This window comes from Perissodus microlepis, chromosome 18 (genome assembly GCF_051167445.1).
Source record: "Perissodus microlepis isolate ML-2025 ecotype Zambia chromosome 18, ASM5116744v1, whole genome shotgun sequence".
Classification (NCBI taxonomy): Eukaryota; Metazoa; Chordata; class Actinopteri; order Cichliformes; family Cichlidae; genus Perissodus; species Perissodus microlepis.
Genome location: NC_140478.1, coordinates 28480555 through 28505699, shown reverse-complemented (window position 1 = coordinate 28505699; position 25145 = coordinate 28480555). Strand labels below are relative to the sequence as shown.

At 39.0% G+C, this 25145-nt stretch overlaps 1 protein-coding gene across 2 annotated transcripts; it reads right to left on the bottom strand.

Moving 5' to 3' along the window:
- Positions 1–96: 96 nt before the first annotated feature.
- On the bottom strand, positions 97–24703 carry LOC146368079 (cyclin-Y-like). Of its 2 annotated transcripts, XM_084911401.1 has the most exons (11): positions 24161–24703; positions 9816–9890; positions 6387–6404; positions 6073–6107; positions 5813–5907; positions 5687–5722; positions 4776–4833; positions 4361–4480; positions 3765–3931; positions 3216–3378; positions 97–2447 (listed from the first exon to the last, which is right to left on the bottom strand). In XM_084911401.1, the coding sequence occupies exons 1-11, from the start codon at positions 24312–24314 to the stop codon at positions 2331–2333; spliced, it is 1038 nt and encodes a 345-aa protein (XP_084767527.1). In that variant the 5' UTR covers positions 24315–24703; the 3' UTR covers positions 97–2330. The 2 variants fall into 2 exon arrangements, with proteins under 2 accessions (XP_084767527.1, XP_084767528.1); XM_084911402.1 differs by lacking the exon at positions 6387–6404.
- Between the last annotated feature and the right edge of the window lie 442 nt (positions 24704–25145).

The window sequence follows — 25145 nt, the reverse complement described above, 5'->3', positions numbered from 1 at the left end:
ACCACAAAATAATTAATTTGATACTAATTAGATAACACCGGAAGCATAATTACAACATCACCATAAAAACATAAAAAATAATTAAAGGGCAACGACTTATCAAACGAGAATATTTTGTTTTATTAAAAACACAAATCAGTCACATCCATAAATAACTTAAATTTAACCTGTTTCAGTTTTTGAACTCTTTACACACTGTACAAAGTTAATTTCCAAAATAACTACACTATATTTCTATATTTTACTGGTTTAGCGTTGAGACACTGAGGTGAAAAGAAACATGGAAAAATTCATATCTTGCCCAAATGAGAAAATCCAAATTACAAAACAAAGTTTTTAAAGGTGAGTGGAAATTTAAAGATTAAGCAGTAGTACTAGCTTGTCATGATTAAACACAGGGATTCAAGACACCCTTTATCAAGGACACGTTGTTGATGATCAAAGACTACCAATCATACATAACTAGTAGATAAGACCTGTGTTTACTTTGCTTCTAATAAAAAAAATATTTTGGGATATGAGAGAAGAACTTTGTGGGATTTGAGGCATTAGATATTTGTGAAGTTGCAGTCATACAATTAATACACTTTTCTTTGGTTCATATTGTTATTTAGTTGCGTGCTATCTTACTAACAAGTCCTGTGAAAACTTGTATAACTGCAAAAATGACCTCATCAAACACAAGGAAAACAGCTCTCTTTTTTGGCTTACCCCTATATTTGAGGAACTTTGGGTTTCACAGGGTTTGAGAAGTTGCAAAACAGAAACCCTTTAACCCAGACATGTCAGCAAGTCCTTCAAGCATCCATCCAAGAACATGTTAATACTGTAAATAAAGACAGTAGCCAGGGTAGGATACACTGAGCATGAAGCTCATGAGACCGGGGCTTTTTACCAGATTTTCCAGATGAACAGTAAATGTGATATATACAGTCAGTAATGCTATAATACTGAACATATATAAACAAAGGAATGTTGGGTAGCCTCCTCACATCTGCAATAGATCAGCATCCAGTGGTCAGTGCACTTGTCAGACCAGTTATGTCATTCTCTTTGTTTGAAGTTAGACATTAAATTTTACTTGACTATAAAACATTTTGTTAAGTAGCAACAGCACATTTGAGTTTGACAGTAAATGTATTGTTTTGTTAAATAAATGTTCAGTACAAAACAACTTTCCATCTTTTCACCTGTCTTTTCTCTTTTTTTCCCCCATTCAGCCAGTAACAAAAATTACTGTGTATAATTTGACTACAACGTCTATAAAGACTGTTCACTGCAAGAAATGTGGATTATTTGGGATAATAGGAAACATGTTCTCTGAAACATGTGTTGCAGATACTTTTTCGATGTAATGTTAACACGTAAGGTAACACGTAACTTCGTCCAGTCCTATCCTGGACTGGCAGCCTTTTTCTGCAACACCTCAAATAACCACTAGATGTCAGCAGAGGGTCGTGCTGTCCCCTGCTTTTGAATTGGTGGAGTCATGTTACTGAAGGAAAACCTGGTGATTTTTGCTATACTGATACATCTATAGGGATACTTTAAATGTATTCTAGCCCTTTCTTTCTATGATGTTTATTTCATTATATAATCTCATTTATCCTCCCAATAACTGAAATGAGGAGCATTACAGTCAATCGACATATCAACCAGACTACCTGAGCATAAAGAGGTACCTTGAATATTTCCAGAGAAGAAATCTTTGTTATTCTTACTCCCATCAAAGAAATAAATAACCAGTAGAAAGTCCTGTGCTACACTACTAATTGCCAAACACAGTTGAAAATGTTGAAAAGTACTTAGAAAATAAATAAACAATACGCAGGGTTATCTGAAAGACAGGTTATTTAGAATCTCTGAAGCTAGTTAAAACCGAGAGATTTGCCTGGACAAAACCAGAAAGCCGAACTGAGACTTTTTACACTGAGACAGGTTGACAATGCCATGTCCTCAAAAGTTTCAGACCTTTGTCTTGTCCTGGATTTCCTTTATACTCCAAAACTAGAGTTGTCTCCGAATGTCTTTGAATGGTTGACGTGGCAACCAGTAACTCCCTTCCCTCTTACAGTACAAAAATATCGAGGCACTATGAAGGCATTAAGTTAAAGTAGAAACACGTCTTGTTCGCTTAAACTGTAGTTTGCGATTCTTGACTCCAGGTCCATTGGATGGTGCCAGGTTACACTCGCTGTTCCAGAATGTAGCTTTGCATCCTGGGTCCATTCACACTGACACACTTCCACTGAGCACAAACACACGTTTTCTCCTTCAGGCAGCGTCTGTAGCACGATGTCACTCTTCACTATATGACAGCATATTAGTGGTTAAGAGAGGATTGCAGGAACCCATCGGATCCCGCATAGATTGTCCATGCTCGCCGAGCGCTTCCTGGCAGCTTTCCGCACGTCTTTGTACTTGTCATCACATAGCCTGGAGATGGCCTGCAAAAAGGGCATAAAGGAATTTTAAGATATCGTTGTCATTTGGCTGCGTGCAGGGCTTTTATGTGATTGAAGCATTAATGTTTTAGTTTCCAGAAAACTTTTCAAATCTTGTTTAAAAGTAAATAGTGCAATTTGACGCCCCTTTACACATTTTCAATACACTGGAAGATCTGTAAAGGTAATTGTCCTATCCTGCTAAACTTGTTTTTTTCTTCCCCTCGGCCTCTTAAAAGGGAGTTTTCCCTTCCTGCTGTTGCCCAGTACTTTGCTCATAGACGGTCGTCTGATTATTGGGGTTTTCTCTGTATTATTGTGGTTTTCTCTGTATTATTGTGGAGTCTTTACCTTACAAAATAAAGCACCTTGCCGGTATACAAATAAAATTGAAAGCCCAATCAGCAATTAGTTGCCCTGATCAGTCAGTGACACCTCCGACATGCACAGTCTCTTACAGCCAGCAGGCTCTACAGGAGCAAAGTCTCTCCACGCTACATAATTGGTTCTTTTTAGTTAACTAGTTTTAATAAATGCAGTACTTGGCTTATCCCTTTAGTTCCCTTCTCTATGTTGCTAACCCTGAGAAATAATTGTGGCAATCGGGCAAAGCTGAATTGTTACAATCTGGAACAATTTATAACTCCTATATTTATTGGCTTTGAGCTTCTTTATTTTCATCGATTACTAATCAAGGGGAAAATGTAGTAATTTGATGGATAGAAAAGAAAGAAAAAGATTCGGATGGAAACCTTAACGGTGACGTCTCACCTCCAGTTTTTGAGCTTTCTCCCTGCTGAGCGGCTCCAGGGGGAAGCTGAGGTTGTTCGACTCTGAGAGAGATCGCAGGTCAAAGTAGTACTTGGCGTAGACGCTGGACGGCACGTTGATGTTGAACTGCAGCAGCTCCAGAAACTGTCGCTCCAATTCATTCCTGGTCGCATGATCATACAATTTCTGTGTCAGTGCACTCCCCCAGTGACTTTTTAAAAATGTTTTCTTTGTGATATCAAGAAGACAACACGGCTCCTTGAAATCACAAATCATCTTTCAAAGTTCAAAGTTAGGTGTTGTTGAGTCTTTCATTCCCTTTATGTATTTGTTAGAAACCTTTAGGATTTAAATCCATGATTTGATGAAGAAGCTTATCACACCAAATCTCATGAGCATCATTCCGGTTTTTCTTGCTGCTTGTCATTTTCTTTTCTGTCTTTTTTTAAATTTTGACCCAGTCCCCAACCTACTCCCAATTCAAACCTTAAACCTCAAATAAAATCCTAAATTTCAAGACCATTCCCATCCTTAATGCTAATCACTCACATGTCCTCCACTGTGATGTCCTTGAGAATCTGACAGTAGTCGACATTCCAGACAGCTTGATCATCCCAGACTTTGGAAGCCAGCAGGATAGCACCCAGAACGATCCTCTTCCAGTTTCCTGGACAGATGTCAATCTCTGCATAGGTCAGGAGCCTCTCCAGATAAACCTGCACAATCACATGGATAAAGACTGAAAACTAGATAGAAAATCAAAGCAGCAGATAATCATTAACATGGAAAAAACAGTTTACTAACAGAACCTGATTTGATCTAACTAATAGTGTCGGGAGGTAAACGATTGGGGTTTGTTTTCCCCCTGTATGACAAACTACATTCATCACTGATCTCTCAGAGCCCACAATAGTCACATGCATCACAGTAGTTATGATGCATAATCTCATCAACAATTTGCACACATGCCTGGGTTGTCTGAACATATCAGGCTGCAATTTCCCGGGGGCCTAAACACAAACTGTGTGCGCACAACTGAAAGGTCCATCTTATCTCACCTTAGGGGGGCAAAGTGTCATGAAGATACCTTTTTATTAAAAAAAAATGCATTAATTAATGGCAATACACAAATAAATAAGCCTCACCAGTGTGACAATTGCACACTCAGCAGTGAGCTGAGCAGCACTGAACAGTGTCCTGACAAAACGATAAATCTGCTTCTGCTCCGGATCGTGTTGATTGTAGTCCGGTGGAACCTCTGATTTCTGGATAAATGAAGGGAGGCAGAGATTGGATAAAAGAACAACAACCATCAGTGAAAGTGAGAAAAGTGGATGATGGTGGATGACAACAAGGCATAAAGAAAAGTGAAAATGAAGCAACAGACGGTGAGGGTGAGAGCAAAAATAAAGGGTTTAAAATGGGAGAGAAAAAAATCTTAACACACAGAACCAGAGTCTACCAAGGTGCATTAAAAATACAACAGAACATCTGACACAGTTTTGTCAAAACGAGCAGCAGGATAGTCAACAGATTTAAAAATGAAATCGCTTATCTTACCGAGAGAGGGTGAAGCCTCTCATCAAAGATATCTAATAGCGTCCCACCGTCTGCATCTCTGAAAAGGAATAAAACATTTATTTTTCACCTCTTCTATCCATCCACTTTCTCAAACACTCATCCAATCCAGGGTCAAAGAGCCTGGAGCCTATTCCAGTTATCACAGAGCGAAAGGCAGGGTACACTTCAGTGTGCTAGCCACAGTGAGCTACTACCGTAGCAAAAACAGAGATGTTCACAAACTGTAAAGGCCATGGAGTTTTGGGTAAAGAGATACATATTAACTATTTTAAAGTAGGCTATTATGGCTACGTTATGGATAAAGATCACTGCAACTGAAACAGTTTCAAGAAGAGTTTGAACAGTTTGAAGCTTCCTTAAATCCAAAAACACAGATCACTGTCACAGAAGTATACACTTGTCAAGGTCCTGCCCTTTGTCATTACGTGGGGTTTGGAATTCTTTACGTGTTATTCTGGGACTTGAAGTTTAGATTTCTGTTTTGGTTTCCAGATTTTGTTTAGCAACGTCCTTATTTTTTCCCTCCTGAATTAGTTTGTTCTTAGTTATTCTTTAGTGTCGTGTTTCAGTTCTAGAAGTTCTTCATCCTGTTTTATTCTGATAACTCTTATGTCTTGCATCCCTCGCATTGAATCTTTCAACAGTCCAGACACCCTTGAAACTGTGACAAGATTAAACATAAGTACAGACTTAGAACTGTGCTGAATTTTAGATTAGATTTTGTGCATTCATCATAAAAAGCTTTAAAAAGACAAAGAGAAGCACAAATAAACCATCCAGAATAGGCAGCAGTTCTGCATTTAGATTTTGGGATAAACTGAATATATTTTCTTCAATATCAGATGCCCAGATATTAACTGGCAGTCTTTAGGTAACATGAGAATCCTTACCTGTTTTTTATATGGTAGTATATTGCCAATGCTACACTGTAGACAGAAAGAAATGTTTATATTAATATCAGAAAAGCATGTAGGTTTAAAAAAATAATACAAATGTTTCCTTCCTGGTGTTACAACCATTTGATGGTGTATTTGAGGTTGGGCTGGCTGACTGTGTTGTCATCCAGGAAGATGGTGGAGCAGGAGCTGTATTTGCGCCTCAAAGTTCCATGCTACAAATACACAAACACACACACAAACAAAAGACTGTTATTAGAATTCACATGTTTTGGTCTCATCTATAGCATGCAAGGGTAATGTGCACAAAAAGAATAAAGAAGAAGAAAAAATATCATGTTTCAATTTTTGCAGTGAAGCAGAAAAATCTGTGCACTCACATTATTGATGAAGAGACTCTTTCTTTTCTCCCGCACTGTAAAAATAAATAGAAGACATTCAACATCTGTAATTTTTCCTAAAATGCCAGAAGCAAAAAAAAAAGCCAAACACAAAGCCCACCGAATGTAAAACACTGTAAAACACACTAAACACTATTAGCAAAGTGTTAATAGCAGCTAGCAAAAAATGTTGCAATAAATTGCTGAAAAAAGACAGTTAAAGGAAGTGTTAAAGGGTAAAAGTAAAGAGCTGCGACACAGAGGTGGAAATGTGCAGTTTTGCCACTAGATGGAGACAAAGTTACACTACTCACCAGTCCTGTATGCTACCTCTGAAAAAAAGAGGAACCAACAGCCTTATTTCTTTGCATGAGAGTCACTGATTCATTTAAAGAAACAAATGGCATACATTGTAGGGCAAAGCAAAACGTCCTCATAAATGATCATCAAACAAACATTTGTAATGTCACAATGTTAATGCTTAAATATTCTAATATGGTTTGGGTTCTGATAACAGTGAGGGCATCCTTGAGGGTCGTGAGATACATCTAAGGCAGGGGTGGGCAATCTCAGTCCACGAGGGCCGGTGTCCTTGCAGGTTTTAGATGTGTCCTCGAACCAACACAGCTGATTTAAATGGCTAAATTAGCTCCTCAACATGTCCTGAAGTTCTCCAGAGGCCTGGTAACAAACTAATCATGTGATTCAGGTGTGTTGACCCAAGGTGAGATCTAAAACCTGCAGGGACACCGGCCCTCGTGGACTGAGATTGCCCACCCCTGATCTAAGGGGTCAAAATAAATCCTTACAAAAGAGGAAATCTCTGATAAAGTCATTTATTGTTGCTTTTTGTCTCACTTGTGTCACACATTTTGGCTTTTCTCTGGGAACAGCTTCAGCACTTCAAGTACTAAAATAAGTACCTGAGACAAAAAGATCACTCTTTAAGTAAACTTCTACTGCAAAAGCAATCTGTCATAAGCAGCTGAAGAACTTGTCCAACATTTTTATGCTCATAAGCCAAGTACTATGAATTTTAAACAAAATACAGAGCTGTGCAGTCATGAGCCATCACTCATTTCTTAATATTTTGCTTTAAAGGAGACAGATGTGTAATTCTTTTAAAGTGGCCTCAGGCAATAGTTTTCCAGTCCTTCTAAAGGTCTTCTTTTTTCTTGTCTTTAGACACTGGCTGCTTTATCGCTCATTTTTAGTTCCACCTTTGTATAATGATGATTTTCTGTATAAACCAGTTTTAAATTGTATCTGTAGGCACATTGTTAGTAGCAGTCTGTTACAAAAACGCATACTTAGTTTCACCTAAAATGGGAACAAAGAAACACGCAGTAATAAAACTGTAGTGTTGCACCAACAAGCAGGGGTGTAATTTCCAGGGGGGTTAAGGGGGGTTATGACCCCCCCCCCCCCCCCAATAATCAGACCCAACCAATGTAACCCCCTCAATAAAATTATGAACTATCTTGCATAAATAGGCTGTTGATTTTCTTTACTCATTTCAGGTATTACCAGCAAAATAATTGCATGTTTAATCATCTGGGAATTTACCCAGATTTATTTATTTATTTAGACAGAGATCTTGTGAATTTGCACGTTTCAGTAAAATGCTGCATGTTTTTTGCATTTTTCTAACTAAATATTAAGAAATGAGGTGTTGGTTAAGACTTGTGCTCAATCCTGTATTAAAGGATAGAGCTAGTGTTGCATCGTATTTTTAGTACAAGAGATAATATGAAAAGACCAAAAGCAGACACAGTTAAAAACAAATTGCAAACACTGCTTTTATATTTGGAGCATTTCTGGATAATAAAACAGCTCAGAGGCACAAAGGCTTACATCACTCTGTGGCTACATGAGCAATATCAGCAAGTATAATTTATTTAACACTGATGTCTTTAGGGGATTCTTTGACTTCAGAAAAGAAAACTATAAAAGCACCAGTTTTTTGTTTAAAGCCACAAAAAAGATGGAGTTTGTTTCTAAATGTTGCAGATATTAAGCAATGATTATATTTTAAAAAACTTACACATCTCACATCATTTTATTCCTTCTTTGTTTGGAGGAGGAACATTAATCAAATGTCACTTGGAAGTTCTCTACATGAACAAGTTCATACGCATGTACAAAAAGAAATTCAATCCAATATAAGATATTAAAAAGCAATAAAAAGCAAGCATCTTTAGTTGTTTCTGAAATTCCAGCAACAACAACAATCTCATGCTGGGACGTTAATGGATCTTAGTAACACTTTCTCTCTATATGTGCAAGCTTCCCCAACAGGAAGCTAAAAGTCTCAGTCTTAATGCAACAGCACAAATTCAGCTGGCTGCAAACATTTCCATGATCAGAGCTGCTGTGTGCACTGTGTCCAGACTTTTTCCACACCCTCTTTATTGTGACTGCATTTGAGCAACTTGCAGTGCTGATAACAGGAAGTGCAGCGTGTCAAGCTAACGTCAATAAAGCCAAAACTGTGTTCTGAACTATACAACACTATCTGTATGTTTTTTGCAAACTGTGCTTTCTAAATGTTGGGTTTTTGTCTTGTTGTATATAATTACATCAAAACTAAACACTGGAAACCTGTTACATGTCTTTCAGCTACTCCCTTTATGGATCATCCCAGCAGATCTTCTGTCTCTGTCTCATATTGTCCCTAAAATTTTTCCTTGTCACACAAACCCTCTACATGTCCTCCTTCAGTACATCTATGAATGTTCTCTGTGGCCTTCCTCGTCTCTTTTTTGTCTGGCATCTCCACATTCGCCATCCTTGGAAATCATAATATGTTCAGCTCCACCTCCTGTCTTCTTGCCGTCATCTCCAAACCATACATCGTAGGTCTCACTTCCATCTTGTATTTCTTTCCTTTCACTTTTGTTGCTGTCTTTCTGTCATAAATCACCTCTGAAACTCATCTCCACCCGCTCCACCCTCCCTGCAGACTCTTCTTCACCTCTCTTGTGCACTTTCTGTTGCTTTGGATGTTTGACCCCAGGTATTTGAACACATCTACCTTCAATAACAACTGACTTCAAACCTCTTCTCTCCGCTGCATACCTCCACCTCTCCAGGCTCTCTTCCACTTGCTCCTGACTCTCACTAAAGATCACAATGTTGTCTGTGAACATCATAGTCCACAGAGACTCCCGACTAACCCTCATCTGTCAACCTGTCCATAACAATTGAGACAAAAAGGGACTCGCAGCCAATTCCTGATTGAATCCCACGCCCACCTTGAACCCATCTGTCATTCCTATCATACACCTCACCACTGTCTTGCTGCCTGACTTCTTCATGCAGTACCACAGTTTGTCTCTTGGCATCCTATCATATGCTTCCTCTGGATCACAGGTGTCGAACTCCAGGCCTCGAGGGCCGGTGTCCTGCATGTTTTAGATGTCTCCTTGATCCAAACACAGCTGATTTAAATGGCTAAATTACTTGAAGTTCTCCAGAAGCCTGGTAATGAACTAATCCTTTGATTCAGGTTGACCCAGGGTGATATCTAAAACCTGCAGGACACCGGCCCTCGAGGCCTGGAGTTCGACACCCATGCTCTACATCTATAAAAAGACACAATACAACTCTTTCTGACCTTCTCTATATTTCTTCCTCAACTGAGTATCAAATGTAACAAAATTATTTAATTACCAGAACCGAAAAACCCTGATAAACAGACAAATTTCCTGTTATGTGAAATTCTATAAAACCAAGCCACTCACCGTCATTCTGTGATTTGCTGAGGAATATTGTGCTCGCCCGTGGATGGTCTGATGGATTGTACTCCATATTCAACTCTGTCAAAAACAAAGAGCAAAGAATATGTACACCTTCCTGAAATATCAAAGATGAGCCAAAAAAAAACCCAAAAAACACGACAGTAGAAAAAACACAATGTTTTTCGGTGCAGCATTCACACATGCTCCAGACATATGTTGTGTTTAATTTGCACAAATGCTAAACCAAGGCTACACATTAATTAGAGCTTGTCGTGATTATTACCATCAGCATGAAGCTACTTTTAGCGGATTCACAATGGGGTCCCACAGCAAGTAGCCCTGCATGTTTCATGTTGTAGATTTCTATGCAGGACGCCCTTCATGAGGCAAACCCCAAAAGACTGTGTGTCTCCTCCCAGGAGGGATCTTTTGCTTGTTAGTCAAATCAAATCAAATCAAAATTTATTTATACAGCACATATTAAAACAACAGTGTTGACCATAGTGCTTCACAGTCAGTAAAAGCATGAGACAATTAAAACAAACAATAAAAGAGGACAACAAACAATAGGTAACAACACAACAAGCTAGACCAGCCAACTAGACAGAATCAAAAGCCAAAGTAAAAAAATACGTTTTAAGACGTGATTTAAAAGACTGGATCGGCAGGACGAATATGACCAGGGAGGTTGTTCCAGAGTCTAGGTGCCACGGTTGCAAAGGCCCGGTCACCTCTCGACTTCATTCGAGTCCTAGCTTGTGCTAGGAGCCTGTGATTGGATGATCTAAGTGCTCTGTTGGGATTGTATGAGTGGAGTAGTTCAGAGAGATAGCTGGGCGCTAAATTATTCAGAATATTAAAAGTGAACAAAAGAATTTTAAAATCTATACGATATTTAACAGGGAGCCAATGTAATTTGGCTAAAATTGGAGTTATGTGTTCATGAATTCTCGTACCTGTTAAAAGACGCGCAGCTGCATTTTGAATTAACTGAAGCCGGTAAAGAGAAGAGTGTTGGAGGCCCGAATAGAGGGAGTTACAGTAGTCCAATCTGGATGTAATAAATGTGTGGATAAGCACAGTCAAATGTGTGATCTACTACATTACCAAGTTTAACCAACTTTGGTGTATAAACTGATATTATTATCAATATATTAGCATGCAAATACTTACATGTTAGAGGACTATAGATTCCTACTGATGCCTAATACTGCAAATGAAATTAAACTAAAAGGCTGCTCAGAGAGCACTCGCTCCTCCAAGCTCATATTTTGCATTTTTAAATGAATTGTAATATTTTCTCCCTCTGTCCACGTTTCACCTCCTTGCCAAAATTCTGGCAATCAGCCGTGCACCATTGGCCGACAAGCAGTCATCACTATAACACACCTCTGGTTGGGCTCCTTTTTTATAGTGGCAGAGAAACCAGCAAATAAGAAGACTCGCTCATAAAGGATGACTAGTTTAGTCTGATTAAAATCACAAGCGTTACTCTTGTAAGTCTGTGTGCGGTTTTTGTTTTGTTTTTTGTTCCTCTACTCTAATAAATCCAGGCATGAATCATTCCCATCCAGAGCTAATCTGGATTGCATCATGGCCTAAAGGCATGGGCCAGCGAGGCATTTGTGCGCGCATATTATACAGCAGAAGGGCTCAGAACAGATGCCAAAAAATCCTTTCATGCCTTGTTCATTGCCGATAACATCAGCTACTCTGACAACAGAGAGCACAGTTGTTATGAGTGAGGAGCTTTCTCTCTTCAGCGAGCGATCATTTCCACACCCAGCACATCTAAAAACAAATCCCGGCATTCGAAATCACGTGCGTATCAATCATGTGCATAAATAATTGAGAGTAATTGAAGTCAGATGACAAAATTGAATAAGCAACACCAAAAATGATACAGGTACAGCATCTGCTATTATTCACTTAACTCGTCACTACAAATCCTGTAGTGTCCTGCAACAAATTAGAAACATTTTACGAGCCTGTTTTTGGTGATGTCAGCTTTTAAACATTCCTGGCATGCAGTCTCCTACAATACGACAGGAAAAGCCCCAGATTGAAATCCAGACTATTTGATTATAATGCAGACAGCAAGAGGGACACATGGTTGATCATCTGTCCCAGCCACAGCAACTGCTGGACTACGAATGACTGCTGCTAAATTAAAATGAGAACAAAACAGCTGTGACACTGCAGTAACAATTACAGTAACAAATTAAATTGCTTGAATAGTTTTGTACAGGGAGAAACAACGTTCACTTATTACAGCAGTTCTGCAAAACAGCAAAGACTTTGACAAACACCTCCTGTTGTGTGCAATAAAATAAAAAGTAAAAATAGCTAACATGCAGGTAGGATTTACTAGAAGCCTGTTATATAAGTCTGCTTAGTTTAAGCTTTTTCTGTCCATAAAGTAACAACTGAAGTTCAAATGAACTCTAGTCTTAGGCCAAAAAAAACAGCATTAACAGATGAACTGGTTGATGCCGAAAGGTTAGGCTAATCAACTATTCATTTTATTCATGTATTCCAGAATAATATTAATCGAATTAGGCATCTCCTAATTAGTTCGGGCTGTGCTGCTGTTTCCCCTGCTGCTTTCTTACAATATACAGCTGCACATTGGTCTCGCCAAAAGCCTCTGAAATCCACCAGGGTGAATGGACCCAGCTTGGATTAGATTTGTGTCACGTTAGCACCTTATGTAACAGTAGTCAGGAGTAGTTTAAATGGTAGCTTAACTGGTTTTCAATTTGTCTGAAACTTAAAAGAAAGCATGCCAAGAAAGCCCAAGCTTGCAAAAAATATATATATAAACTTTATCCCAGTGAAAACAGACACGGGACAAAAAAACACATTAAAACATAAAAAAAAGAAAGAAAAGCGTGTTTGTGTATTTGAGAGTGGGTGGATGAGGCTTGTAGTAAGAAAGAGTAGGAAAGCATTAAGTAGCAGTCCATTCACAATATATTTTAGTCAGGCCATGATGCATGAGAGCTGTAGTTTGACTTTTCACTCACTTTGCTGCATTTGTGATCACAGACTTTGACCTGTTCCCAGTATGTCAAAGTTATAGTGCCATTTCTAGACTTAGCAATTTATTTATTGCAATTTATTACTATTAGGAACCACACACACACACAGACACACACCTTTGTATCACGGTGGAGTGATTTCTCAAATGTACCACTGCTGTGTCAAATACATGATGCATGCGTCAGTTTGAGTCTTCCAGTCACACACAGCTAGCTCTGCTTTTTACTGCATAGAGAACAATGGTGGAGCCACAGTCAAGAATCTTTCCAGGAAACCAGTAGGCCTGGGGCAAGGCCACATTAGTCAGCAGGACTATAAAATACAGCAAAAAAAATCTATCCATCCATCTTCTTCCAATTCAGGGTCGATGGGAGGCTGGAGCCTATCCCAGCTGCAGTAGGGTGAGAGGCAGACTGGTGTCCAGCCTTACACAGGGCTGACACAGAGAGACAACCGCTTTCACTTTTCTAGTTGTTTCTGTGGTTCAAAGATGATGTAACATTAAACATTGTTGGTCTCACAAGGTCCTTGAAGTGTTTTTTGACTAGCAGAAGCACTTCTGAATCAATCTCACAGGACCTCTAGGTCCCTCTTGGCCAACCTGCTGGATTTCCCGGGGTGTACAGTAGCTGGTGTCATGTGTTGACACATGATATTCACCACCTCAAGTAAACTTAACGGAGAGTTGTGGTCTGCTTTGGCACACCGAAACAGGAGGAGCTCAGCTAACCTATCAGCTGGCAAACCTACCTGTCTGTCTCACTACTCTTACATAATGAATTAAAAACAGGCACCATGCTTTTAACAGGCCAGTCCACTACTGCACTACACTGTTTCCAACACTCTGTTTTGCTACTTTTTAAACCTTTTTGAGGAAAAATTATTGCAAAAAGTATTAATGCATCAATTTTTGTAGAAGTACGTGTTATATTCGGAGTATTGAATGTGGCAGCCTCAGCAACAATGTACTGCTGTTTTGTTTTAAGGACACATTAATGCTAATAATTTCTCCAATTCTGCTCTTTAAGTCCAACAACTTTCTATCTAATAGCCAAAAGCTCAGGCAAAACAAAAATCTTCTGGTCCTTTTCATCCATTCAAGGTAAATATTTATTTTTTTATGCCTTTAATAATGTTAGTTTTACCACTCAATCTAGATGCCAAGGGTTACTGTTTGGTTCTTTTACTGCTCATAAACTAAAACCTATAGGTCCATCAGCCTACCATATAAAAACGAATTTAATAAATGTTCAGACAAGTTAAGACTGGCTGGGGTTTTTTTGGGGTTTTTTTTAATTAATTGAAATCTTATTGGACGACTTTCAGTTTTAAATAATAAACTGAGTTCTTCTTGTGAAGCACATACTGATGTTTATCTTGAAAGTTACTTCACACATTCATTTTGACTTATTTTACTTTACTTCTTATCTGTATTGCGGCATTTAAGCTTCACCCATGACTTATTATCTTATGACCATGTTTATACTAAGAGCAGCTTTGCCTCTGTTAACTTTTAGATCCTGCTCAGGCAGGCTCTAAAGTTCACTGTTATGAATGTGATGCCACTGTTATTGTTGGAGTCTGTGGTAGCATGAAAACTCACTCGCTCCCATGCAGAGAGTAATTCTGGTCACTGTTCAGTCATGTGTATTCTGTTTTTTCCTCTTAGCAGCGTTGTCTAAATTCATGTACTGTACATGAATGTGTATAATAATAAATAAATGCTGAGGTGAAATCGCTTTCTGAAGGACCTTACCCACATTTCAAACAGCAGAGTAAGGGATTTCTGAGTACCAGCATCTCAGCAAACAGTTAACATTTCGCACACTGCCAAACTCTGCATCAAGTAGGGTATGACGTTTCCTACACACCTGCTCTTCATCAGATAATGAAACACAGAGCGGCGCCATGTTGAATAAACTGTGATAGGTCATATGACCACGACCAGTGATAATAATATTCAAATAGAACCACGTATTACATTGGAAAAATAGTTAATAAATTAATCATCTGCGAGTAATACATATTGTCTTTGCATGAGTTATGAGACTAACTAGAAAAACAAAAAGGAAACTTATAAGAACAAGTACGTGAAGAATTACATCTCGACAAATCCAGAAAAGATATATATATAATGCCTGAGACGATATCAAACAGTATAATCTTTGATACACCTGATTAGACATGTTTTAAACCTACTCAGCCAATTAATGTGATTTATGATGGCACTGACCATCTTTATCAGGCCTTTTCATTGCGTGGTAAAGAGAGGGCACTCTTAAAATGTCCAACACCAGCACATGCATTAAATTAAAAAAATTAAGAGTTCTGCAGTGTGTGAGCAGTTTATTCTTTTCTACGTTAGTTTTCATTTTTTGGTCCTTTTTTCATTATTTTGGTTTTGTTTTAGAGTTTTTTTTCCAAAACCCCATCCACTATTTGAACGCACACACACTGACCACTGGCTTTGAGTGGTATCAGACTAAGTTAAACAAACAGGACTTGCACACACACATGGCTTCATATTCCCAGGAGAGAAAGGGGGCGCTCCCTGGGAAAGCACTGATAAGCTTAAGCATAAGCACACACACAAACGTATACACACACAATCACATCAGTTATGCTATAGGGACTACTATGGACAAAAGTCATAAAGTAAGATTTATTGGAGATAAATGATCTGACTTTCAGGAGTGGGACCACACCTCCAAACACGCCCCTTCCAGGTCTTATCTAATCTATATATGACCCCCAGTTCTACAAGCTCTTCGTTCTCGTTTTCATGCCCCACCCTTGCTCCCCTTTTTTCAATTCTTTCACTTCTTCACTTCTCGTTAGCACACGAGGATCTGCCAGGCCCGGGAGCTGCCATCAGTCCACATCGAGGCTTTCCCCAAACCGCAGCTCAATTCTTGATTAAGCCATTCGCCTTTAAAACGCTGGCAATCCTAAAATAAGGATGTGGGCCCAGCTAGTAAATTACATTTTGAACTTTTTTTGACCATTTTAGGATTCTCATTCCCAGACAACGGTGCATCACTACACTCCCAGTGGTGAGTGTTTCAATTCACTGAGATCTCCTTACCAAAAGTAAAATGAATAAATAAAACCAGTGCTAATCACGCCTTCATTGTACAGTACACCTCGATCTGTATTTCATGACATGCTGGGTTAACGAGAGATTCGTCAAGAAGCTATGCATGAAGCAGTGAGCTTAACCTTATTTTCAGCTTCGTGTAGCATCAATGGCACATTCAGGCCAAGATATCACAGACTGAACCTAAACATATTGGCATATTGCTTCATCGTAATACTTTTATTTATTCCCTCCTTTAATAATGACCAAATTCTATAAGTACTAGTTTGGGAAATGAGTTACAGCAAGAAAGATAAAACCTTTATAAGTAAACGTGTCGTGGAAGACTTGGCAGAATTTGAAGGGGATCGGTCACAAGGTATAATCAGGTGACATGTCAGTTTGAAAGTGCTTTTGATTCTGATTAGCTTTATAGTCAAGAGTTGACATCTTCCTCTAAGTCCTCATTAATTTAAATGAGACTGTCTTTTAGGAGTTTTCTGCCTCAGGAGCTCAAAGCAAGCAGACCTTTCTGAAGTGATAATTAGTGGGATGAGGTGGTCTTAATGTGTAGTGGCAGACAAATTGCTCTCTCATTACTAGTCAGCAAGCCAAACAAGTACTTTCTCCTTCAAAGCGACCCTGAATGGACTTTTTTTCTCCAAAGGAAGAATAAGGGCGCCTAGTAATCTTTTTCTTTGTTTTAGAATATTTTAACTCCTTTATCTGAGTCGTTTCAGCTCTGCAAACATGTTGAGCTGAGCCAGTCATATGTCCCTGGGGAAACAGGGTGACTGCTAGTGCTGTAAAAATAGTAATGCTTCTTGATGTGGAAAGAAGTGGATATATTGAATGTTGTGCCACTTCAGCAATATTTTGTAATGTTACTTTTCTTACTGTTTTTTTTATTTTATTTTGTTACACAATTTCAAGAGAAAATAGAAATAAAACATCTGAAAACTCTCATTTGTTTTCATCTCTTTATCTACTTTTTTTTGCATTGCAGTGTTTTACAGCACTGTTTGTCAGAGTCGTCACCACGTTGTTTCCAGATCCTGGGTTCTCTCTGACGTCCATCGAGTCCTCATTGTCAAGAATTAATCCTGATTTCTACACACAGAAGTCAGATGACATTTCCCAAAGCAAAAGAAGAAAAAAAATGACATTCAGATAAAAATTATAACTCAACTTTTCAAACGTAATTTCCATTTGGTAAATTTATATCTATTTATACATATTTTTGCATTGCATGTGCTTTATAGCAGAACTGGCTGCTAAAAGCACTAAAATGTGTTTCCTGTCTAAGTTTCATTTACTGATGGCACACCCATGTCTACATCAATAAAACAAATAAGTCCTCTTCCTCTTATGAGAAAGCTTCACAGGGCAAAATGTGCTGTTTGTTTAGGCTGCTGTGAGCACATGAGGAGCAGCTGATTTGGTTTTTTTAAGGATCTCAGTTGGTGTGTGGTAATAATGAGACACTTAATTAAAGATGTGGGTGTATTCATTTTCCTGAGTCCAGTTTATTTATCTTGTTGTTGTTGTTGCCCTGTACCCTTCCCACACTAACTAACCACTTGATCAGTCATCTTTCTCCACAATTGCTCCATTTTAGACATCAGTGCAAGTATACACTCACCAAACACTTTATTAGGTACACTTTGATAGTACTAGGCTGGGGTTTGCCTTCAGAGCTATTTCTTTGTGGCATAGATTCAAAAAGTTGCTGGAAGCATTTTAAACTGATTTTTGGTCCATGACATGACGCAGCTGTCATACTGTTGCTGCAGATTGGCTGCATATCCATGATGGGAATCTCCTGTTCCACCGCATCCTAAAGGCTCTATATTGGATTAAACTCCGGTAACAGTGGAGGACATCTGAGCACAGTGAACTCATTGTCGTGTTCAAGAAACCAGTTTGAGTATATCATCTCATCTGTCCTCTTCTTTATGAGAATAATCTTCGTGTGTCTCATTTGACTGCTCTGGTTTATTATCAGCTGACTTAACTTTACCTTTTTTAATGTTACACCTCACTACTGGCTTAAAATGAAGTTAAAATTGAAATCATGTCTTGCCTGTCTGTGTAGCTTTGTTCTCAGTCTGTGTAAATCAGAAAAGAGAAACAATAGAAAGAGCCCCAATGATTACAATGTATGGCAGAATAAAAGAAGAGAAAAAGGCTGGAAGACAAAGACAAACTGTGTGTCTGTTGATTACAAGTAATAAGAGGTTTAGAGAAAACTAAGGAGGTAAATTGGTAAAAGGATAAGCTTTTGGTTTTAGATTTTCAGTGTTTCCTACTCACCTGTCTAGTGCCAAAATCAAAAGATTAAGCATATTATTACTTCACAAGTGCACACAACCCAAACAAAAGGAGGCTTTATTTCAGTTAGGGCTGTATGGCCCTGCACAAAGTCAAGTCGCAGAGCCACGTCTGTCTGCACTTAACCTTTGCCCCTTCTTGTCATCTTTTCATCCTTTTATTCTATTAACCATTTGTGTGAACCTTGTATGGCAGTGTTGAGTTAAGACCTAAATGACAGCGACCGTGATCTTTACCTGCCAAGCCGTGGACAAGGAAACAAATGTTCTGCTATTTTATAGATGTAGATTATGTAGATATCAATGTAAAACACCTTTGAGTAACAAACATGCATATTTGCTTTTGCATTAGGAGATATATATTTAATGATAACATAATAAACTACCACAACACCAGGTTCATCAGACTACCTGAATTTGCTCTAAATCTTAAAAAAAAAAGATATATATATTTATTAGGGGTGCAACGATACTCGTATCGATATTGAACCGTTCGATACAGTGCTTTACTTTCGGTTCAGTACGCATATGTATCGAACAATACAAAATTTTAATTTATTTTATCAACTTTCCTTCTGAGATGCTGTCTGTGTTGAGCGCTCAGTGGATCTGCACTCGACAGTGCAGCCTAGGCGGAGTAGTCGAATGCAGATTCACTGAGCTTCTGTCAAGCTAGCAAGACAGAAGTTAAGCTCTCCTTGCAACATGGCAAATTGAACCTCCCCCACCCTCATTCAGATGTGGCGTTTGGAACTATTTTGGTTTTCATGTGACGTATGACCCTGAAGGTAAGCGCGTCATGGACTAAAGTAAAACAGTATGTTGGATGTGCCATGCAATGCTCAATTACATTGGTGGGAACTAGTGCGTTAGCGCAGTTAGCTCGTTAACGTAGTTAGCTCGTTAACGTGTTGGCCGTCCAGCCCCACACACAGGGCGATCCGCGGTAGCTCGTGGCGTTAACGTCATTTCAGATTAACGCTGACAGCACTAGTGGGAACACAACGAATATGACTGCACATTTACGCCGACATCATCATAGTGTAAAGACAAGTGGAAGCAGACAAAAACAACAAGCACGCATGCTACAAACTTTACCGGAGTCATTAGACAGCCGTTAGCACATGATTCTCCTTATGGGGACCTGATATGTTTAATATGCTGCTGAGAATATAGCCCAGAAGAAGGGTATAGTATAGCTTTTATTTTGGAAGGAGCCATTTCTCTGTAATAAACTCTCTTTTCCAAGGTGAGTGATTTCTCGATCAGATAGATTTATTTATTTTTAATACTTTGTTTCAGCAACATTAAATTTAAAAACTGTATTTTTGAGTTAAAATATATATTTATAATTTTAATAAATGACAAATTAAAAAGGCATGAACATTTTTTTGTATCGAAAAAATATCGAACCGTGACACCAAAGTATCGAACCAAACCGTGAATTTTGTGTATCGTTGCACCCCTAAAAATATATATATATATATATATATATATTACTTTTTTTTTTTTTTTCCTTCCACCCCCCATACAAATATAAGCATGTGAGTTGATGTGTGATGCCTTACAGGAACAGAAAGACTTGTTTTAATAGAGAAACACAGACAGCTTTGTCAAAGAAAGGCAGATCACGTGACAGCTTTGTCTCTCATTCTCACTTTCTTTATCTTTTCCCTCCAGGACTGGTGTCTCGCTATATATGCAGAAACCACATGTCAGTTTCTCAACATTTTAGCTTCTATTTCAGGCTTTAAGCCAGCTTTATCCCTTGTGAGATCACAACAGCTAAAAAAGTACAAATGTGAAGGAGCATTGGGCCAGTTCAACATGAATAAGATAAAAAGCAGCAATAATCAGTGTCATGTGACATGCTTATCTTTAAAACCGGTGTTATGAAAGTAGGTTCCTAACCAGTGTAAGGAGAACTGCACCAAACTAAATGCATCCTTGTATGTCAAAATAGCAACAACTGAAATTGCCCTTTGCTGTCTTTTGTGAAACTAGCTACCGGCTTAGTTTATGACAGCATTCAAGGTCCCAGGTTAATGAAATGGTGGTGTTATGTAGTGAAGCGTTTATCTGTCGTTATAAACAGAGCATGCTGGGAGGTCACTTCAGGACTCTAACACTAAAATCCCCCAAGTGACATAATAGCCCACACTGACTCAGACACAACTGTTTAAGGTTGAGGCACTGGAAAAACATTAGTCAAGCTATCAAGATATTTTAATCAAACTGAATTTCCAAGAAGGGCATCTGGTCGTTTCACGCCAACTCACCTAGTTCATGTCATGGGGAAAGAATTACGTGAGGACTTTATTCAGTTAATAAGACCAAGCACAATCATACATCTCTACTTCAAATACTTTTTTGGACATTTTTTAATACTTTGGAGATAATTTATAAGACCTTCCAGTTCTGTGATTATTTATGTCTTCCTGCACTATAGGCTGTTTGTTCTCATTTGGTGACCACTGAGCCCCTCATCCAGCTTCAACAATCCCAGCACGCTTCCCCTTCAGACCCTCTGTTCATCACTGAGTCGCCACCACGTCGTTTCCAGACTCTGGGTCCTCTCTCACATCCATCTAGTTCTCTTATTGTCTAGGATTTCTCCTGATCTCTACACACAGAAGTCAGACGCAATTTCCTCCGAGCAAAAAAGAAAAATCTGAATTCAGATAAAATTATTACTCAACAAACATGATTTTCGTATTAGTTGTTCTTCTCCAGATTCCTCGAAACCAAAGTGATTTGAAACAACTCAGGTTGAACTATGCCTGCCAAAGCCTGTCGGCGAAAGAGCTCAAACACTGTATAATAATGGTTTTCTCTTGATTATCTTGTTTTCATAATCAGAGGAGACAATAATTGCAACTGGGCTTAAATTTAATTACAGTTATGGTTTCCTACCATAATAACAAACTCAAGATAGAAACATTACACGTAATCTCCTCTGTGAGATTATTTCAATAAATTAATTTTATTTACTGTTACTAAAAATCTTCTCTGATAAGATTACTATGCAGGGGAACATGGTGATCTTTTCTTATCTATCTCTAACAGTTTGCATAAACAAAACTTCGAATTCCCTTCTAAGCAGCTTGAAAGCCTCTGATGAAAACCACTGCACATCCTCAGATAACCTCTGTGCACCAAAACAATATTTTCTCATTTCTGTGAACTTTGAATTCAAGCACAACTTTTTGCTCAGTAGGAAGAATAATCGGTCAAGGGCTTAAAAAAATTGAGACATTCTATCAGCCTGCTAAAGTCATAGGAAAAAAGCCACAAGCATGGATGACAGCATTGCTGGTTGTTTGTAAGTCAGCTGAGAGAAACAACAACTGAAAAAAAGCACATTTCTCCAACAACATCAGAGCCTTTCGAGCTTCATTCAGATGTATCAAGAATCAAGGGATAGTAGTTCATGGCCGAATGATCCGTCAGATCCAACATTAAATTAAACACCAAAGAAAATCTCCTGGTTCGACAAAGACAAGGCGATCTTACGATGTTATGATGAGCTCTGGGAAAATGGTGATAACAATTTTTCTCTTTTAATTAAAAATTAAAACGATAACTGACCCTGACCTCCCTACATGTACTCCCATGTAATACTGCAAAGTCAGCCCATTCACTACGAGGCACGTGATGATTTGAAAGCAGCATGTCGTGCTCTAAATTGAGGCGTTAATTCTTGGCAATCAACTGTCCCTTGAGGCTTCTTGTATCTGCTCTGACACAGGCTCACAGCTGCCTCTTTTTTGGGAAGGGACGAAGACTTCTTTCTTTCTTTTTTTCTGATGTTGCAGATTCTAATGAAGCCCACTAATCTGTCTGTGAATTCATAACAGTCCGAACACATTAGACACGCTCCGGTTTCAATCACCGCACCGCTGAGACAGACGGCCTCTCAGCGCGAGTAATCTTTATCCTCACCAGAAATGACAGTCGACTCTCTGAATCTTCATCATGGCTCTTTTCTTTCTCTGTTAGAAAGAGCATCTGGCTCCACGCTCAGACAATTATGCATCCGATTAAAGCAACGATCCAAAACATATTGGGGGGGAGATTTCCACTTCTCTATGCAATGTTTTCAGTGATCTTAAAGCCGCCTTGTCACAGATACTGAAGATATATTATCAACATTACCCTGCTGTAATGCAAAGCACTCAAGTCAGTAGTCTCCACAAATACCATGCAGAACATAAGTTGAATCTTTACAAGAGGAAGTGACATCGCTGATCAATAAAAGGCAGGTCTCTCACCATGCTGACTGTGCTGAATGAAGGTCGATCGGCTTCCTATAGCAAAATATGTAAGCGAATGTGGCTCCAAATGTTTTTAATTCATGTGCACTCAGATTTTAGATTTAAGACAACAGACACGGTTCTTCTAATGTGCTGCTGAGATGTTTCCTCTTTCGGGTTGTTTTCTGCTCTTCTTGAGCTTTGCAGTTATGCAAAGATTTGGCAAAAGAAATCAACACATCTAAAACAAGATTAGATCGGCAGGTGAGAATAATTTCCTCTTTTCCCGCCTCACATGATAACCCGTACAAAGTGTTCCTGGGCGAAGATCCTTTATCAGCACAGAACTGTAAACATGGCAAAGAGGAAAGATGATGCTATCAGATGTGTCAGGGCTCTCCAGCAAGTATGAGCACCTACTATGAATGTAGGACTTCTTTAAAAAGCACAGATAATGAGGCTGTATCCTGTATAACATGAATGCAGTTAATGTGGAAGAGGATTCAGAACTCTTTGATGAGCAGGTCAAATAAATTAAAAGTGACTAAAAAGGAAAAGAATGGGTCAAATGCATCTGTAAACATGGAAATTCGACCTCTTTACGTGACCCAAAGCAAATCAGGTGAAAACTACAGAGCAGATACAGGATTAAATACAGCTTAATTTGTGCGCCTTGATAAGTTAGCAGCCCTTGTCCTTGTGTGGCTATGCTTTGTTAGACTCCATATTTGAATCTATAGTGGTTGATGTTATGAGAATCTTCCTAAGCCAGAGTGAAAAGGTTACAACTTATCTGACAGACACTGTCTTGTAATACAGTGTCTAACAGTTTCAATAAAACAATGATTAATAAAATAGTTTCAAATAATCTTGCCAGGGACATAGTTTGTACAGGGGGGGTAATTTTGTACAGTTTTTGAGAAAAACCATTTATATGAAATGGTTTGCTGTTGGATGGAAATAGGCAGCCCATTTAGTAGCCACTTTCCAGTGTGAATGGGTCAATTGTAATGCATATTAGCATGTGTCAGTGGAGGGGGCTGCGTACCATGCTTGCAAAACAAAGACTGGCACAAAGACGCCTGCCCTCACGGACAGGATGTTCTCTGCAGCTCCATATCTCTCTGCAGTGCCACATGAGAATGAGAATGCACACAGATCCATGCATGTGCCCGCCTATACTGAAGGTTGATATGTCTCTGCAGTCAACTCAGTATTTTTTGACACATGAGTAGTGCGAGTAGAGGTGGATATGTGAAAGCTACAGATTAATTTTTCAAGATTTGAAAATGGGTGTGACGTGTTTTTTATTATGTTGTTTTGAGGGTCCTTTTTGCCTTTAGACTAAGCACCAGAATAGAAAAGGCTCAAAACTTTCCCACAGGAATAATAAAACATTTTTATTATAACTTATTTTCATTAGTTTACTGCACCTAACTGGTACATTTGAATGTTTTACTCCATGTTATTATTAGCTGCATTTCATTTATACATACGTGTAATTAACTTCAATTAGGCTGTTTGTTTAATTCAAAAAAATTGTACCAGCAGCTCATACCAGCCATAAACTTTAATCTTTTATCGTCATGGCGCAAAATGCAATGTTGGCACCTTAAAGGGTTTTTTGTTTGTTTGTTTTGTTTTTACCGTCAACGTTCTCCCTGTCGCTGATGTGCTGCAGGTTGCATCCCGTCTCCTCCCTACTCATATCCGACTCCTGGTGGTACGACTCCAGCCTCGAGTGGGCATTTCTGCGGAGCTTGGGGCTCCCAGACACGCAGCAAGAGGTCGTGCTCCCCATCTTTACCCGTTCACTGCGCGTACAGGCAGGAGCTGTGCATATAATCTATCCTTTCCGTTTGAAACGGAAGCTGAAACGACCCCACCGAGCCGGTGAGCGTAGATCACGAGAGCGCACTTGAAGCATCCATCGTAGCGCCCACAGATGCTGTCAGTTTTTGGTGTCCACGGTGAGGCTGTCACGGGAGATAAAGATGACACTTCTCTAGAAGCCAGAGTAAATAACGGGCCGACCTACCACCGCTACCACAGGAATCGTACAACACGGAGTATCCCGTGCAGCACCGCTGATGATGTGAGCGACGACGGGCGCACGGTGATGTGAGGATCGGTGTTGAGGCTGGCTGTCAGCGCGATACAGCGACGGGGAGGGTGTAAATCCCGAGAAAAGGTTCCGGTTCAAGTGGGTGGATACAAATGAGACAGCAAAGAGAGAGGCTAAGGGGCGAGAGAGCTGATTTAATGATTTATTATTGTTAATTAATGATGGTATTTAATCCCTAATGTCGAAAGGTCCATTTATCTGCGTCTGTCTATTAATCCACCATTAAATAGATGGATCCATCTTTAAGAAGCAAATAGAAATTTGCAGGTTTTTACAGAAATGCTGTGCAAATGAGGTGTTACACGATGGTTTGTGCCTATGTGTTAATTTTAAAGCGAAATTGTCTTATTGTGACAGAATAATGCTAAATCTTTCTGTTATTGTAGACCAGGTTAAATGAGGCCAAGTTCAATGATCAGATGAAAACAAGCATTTTATAATCATTACACTCATAAACTGTTTTGTCGTTAAAACCTTTGAAGTTCGTGTTTTCCCAGCTCTGTGAAG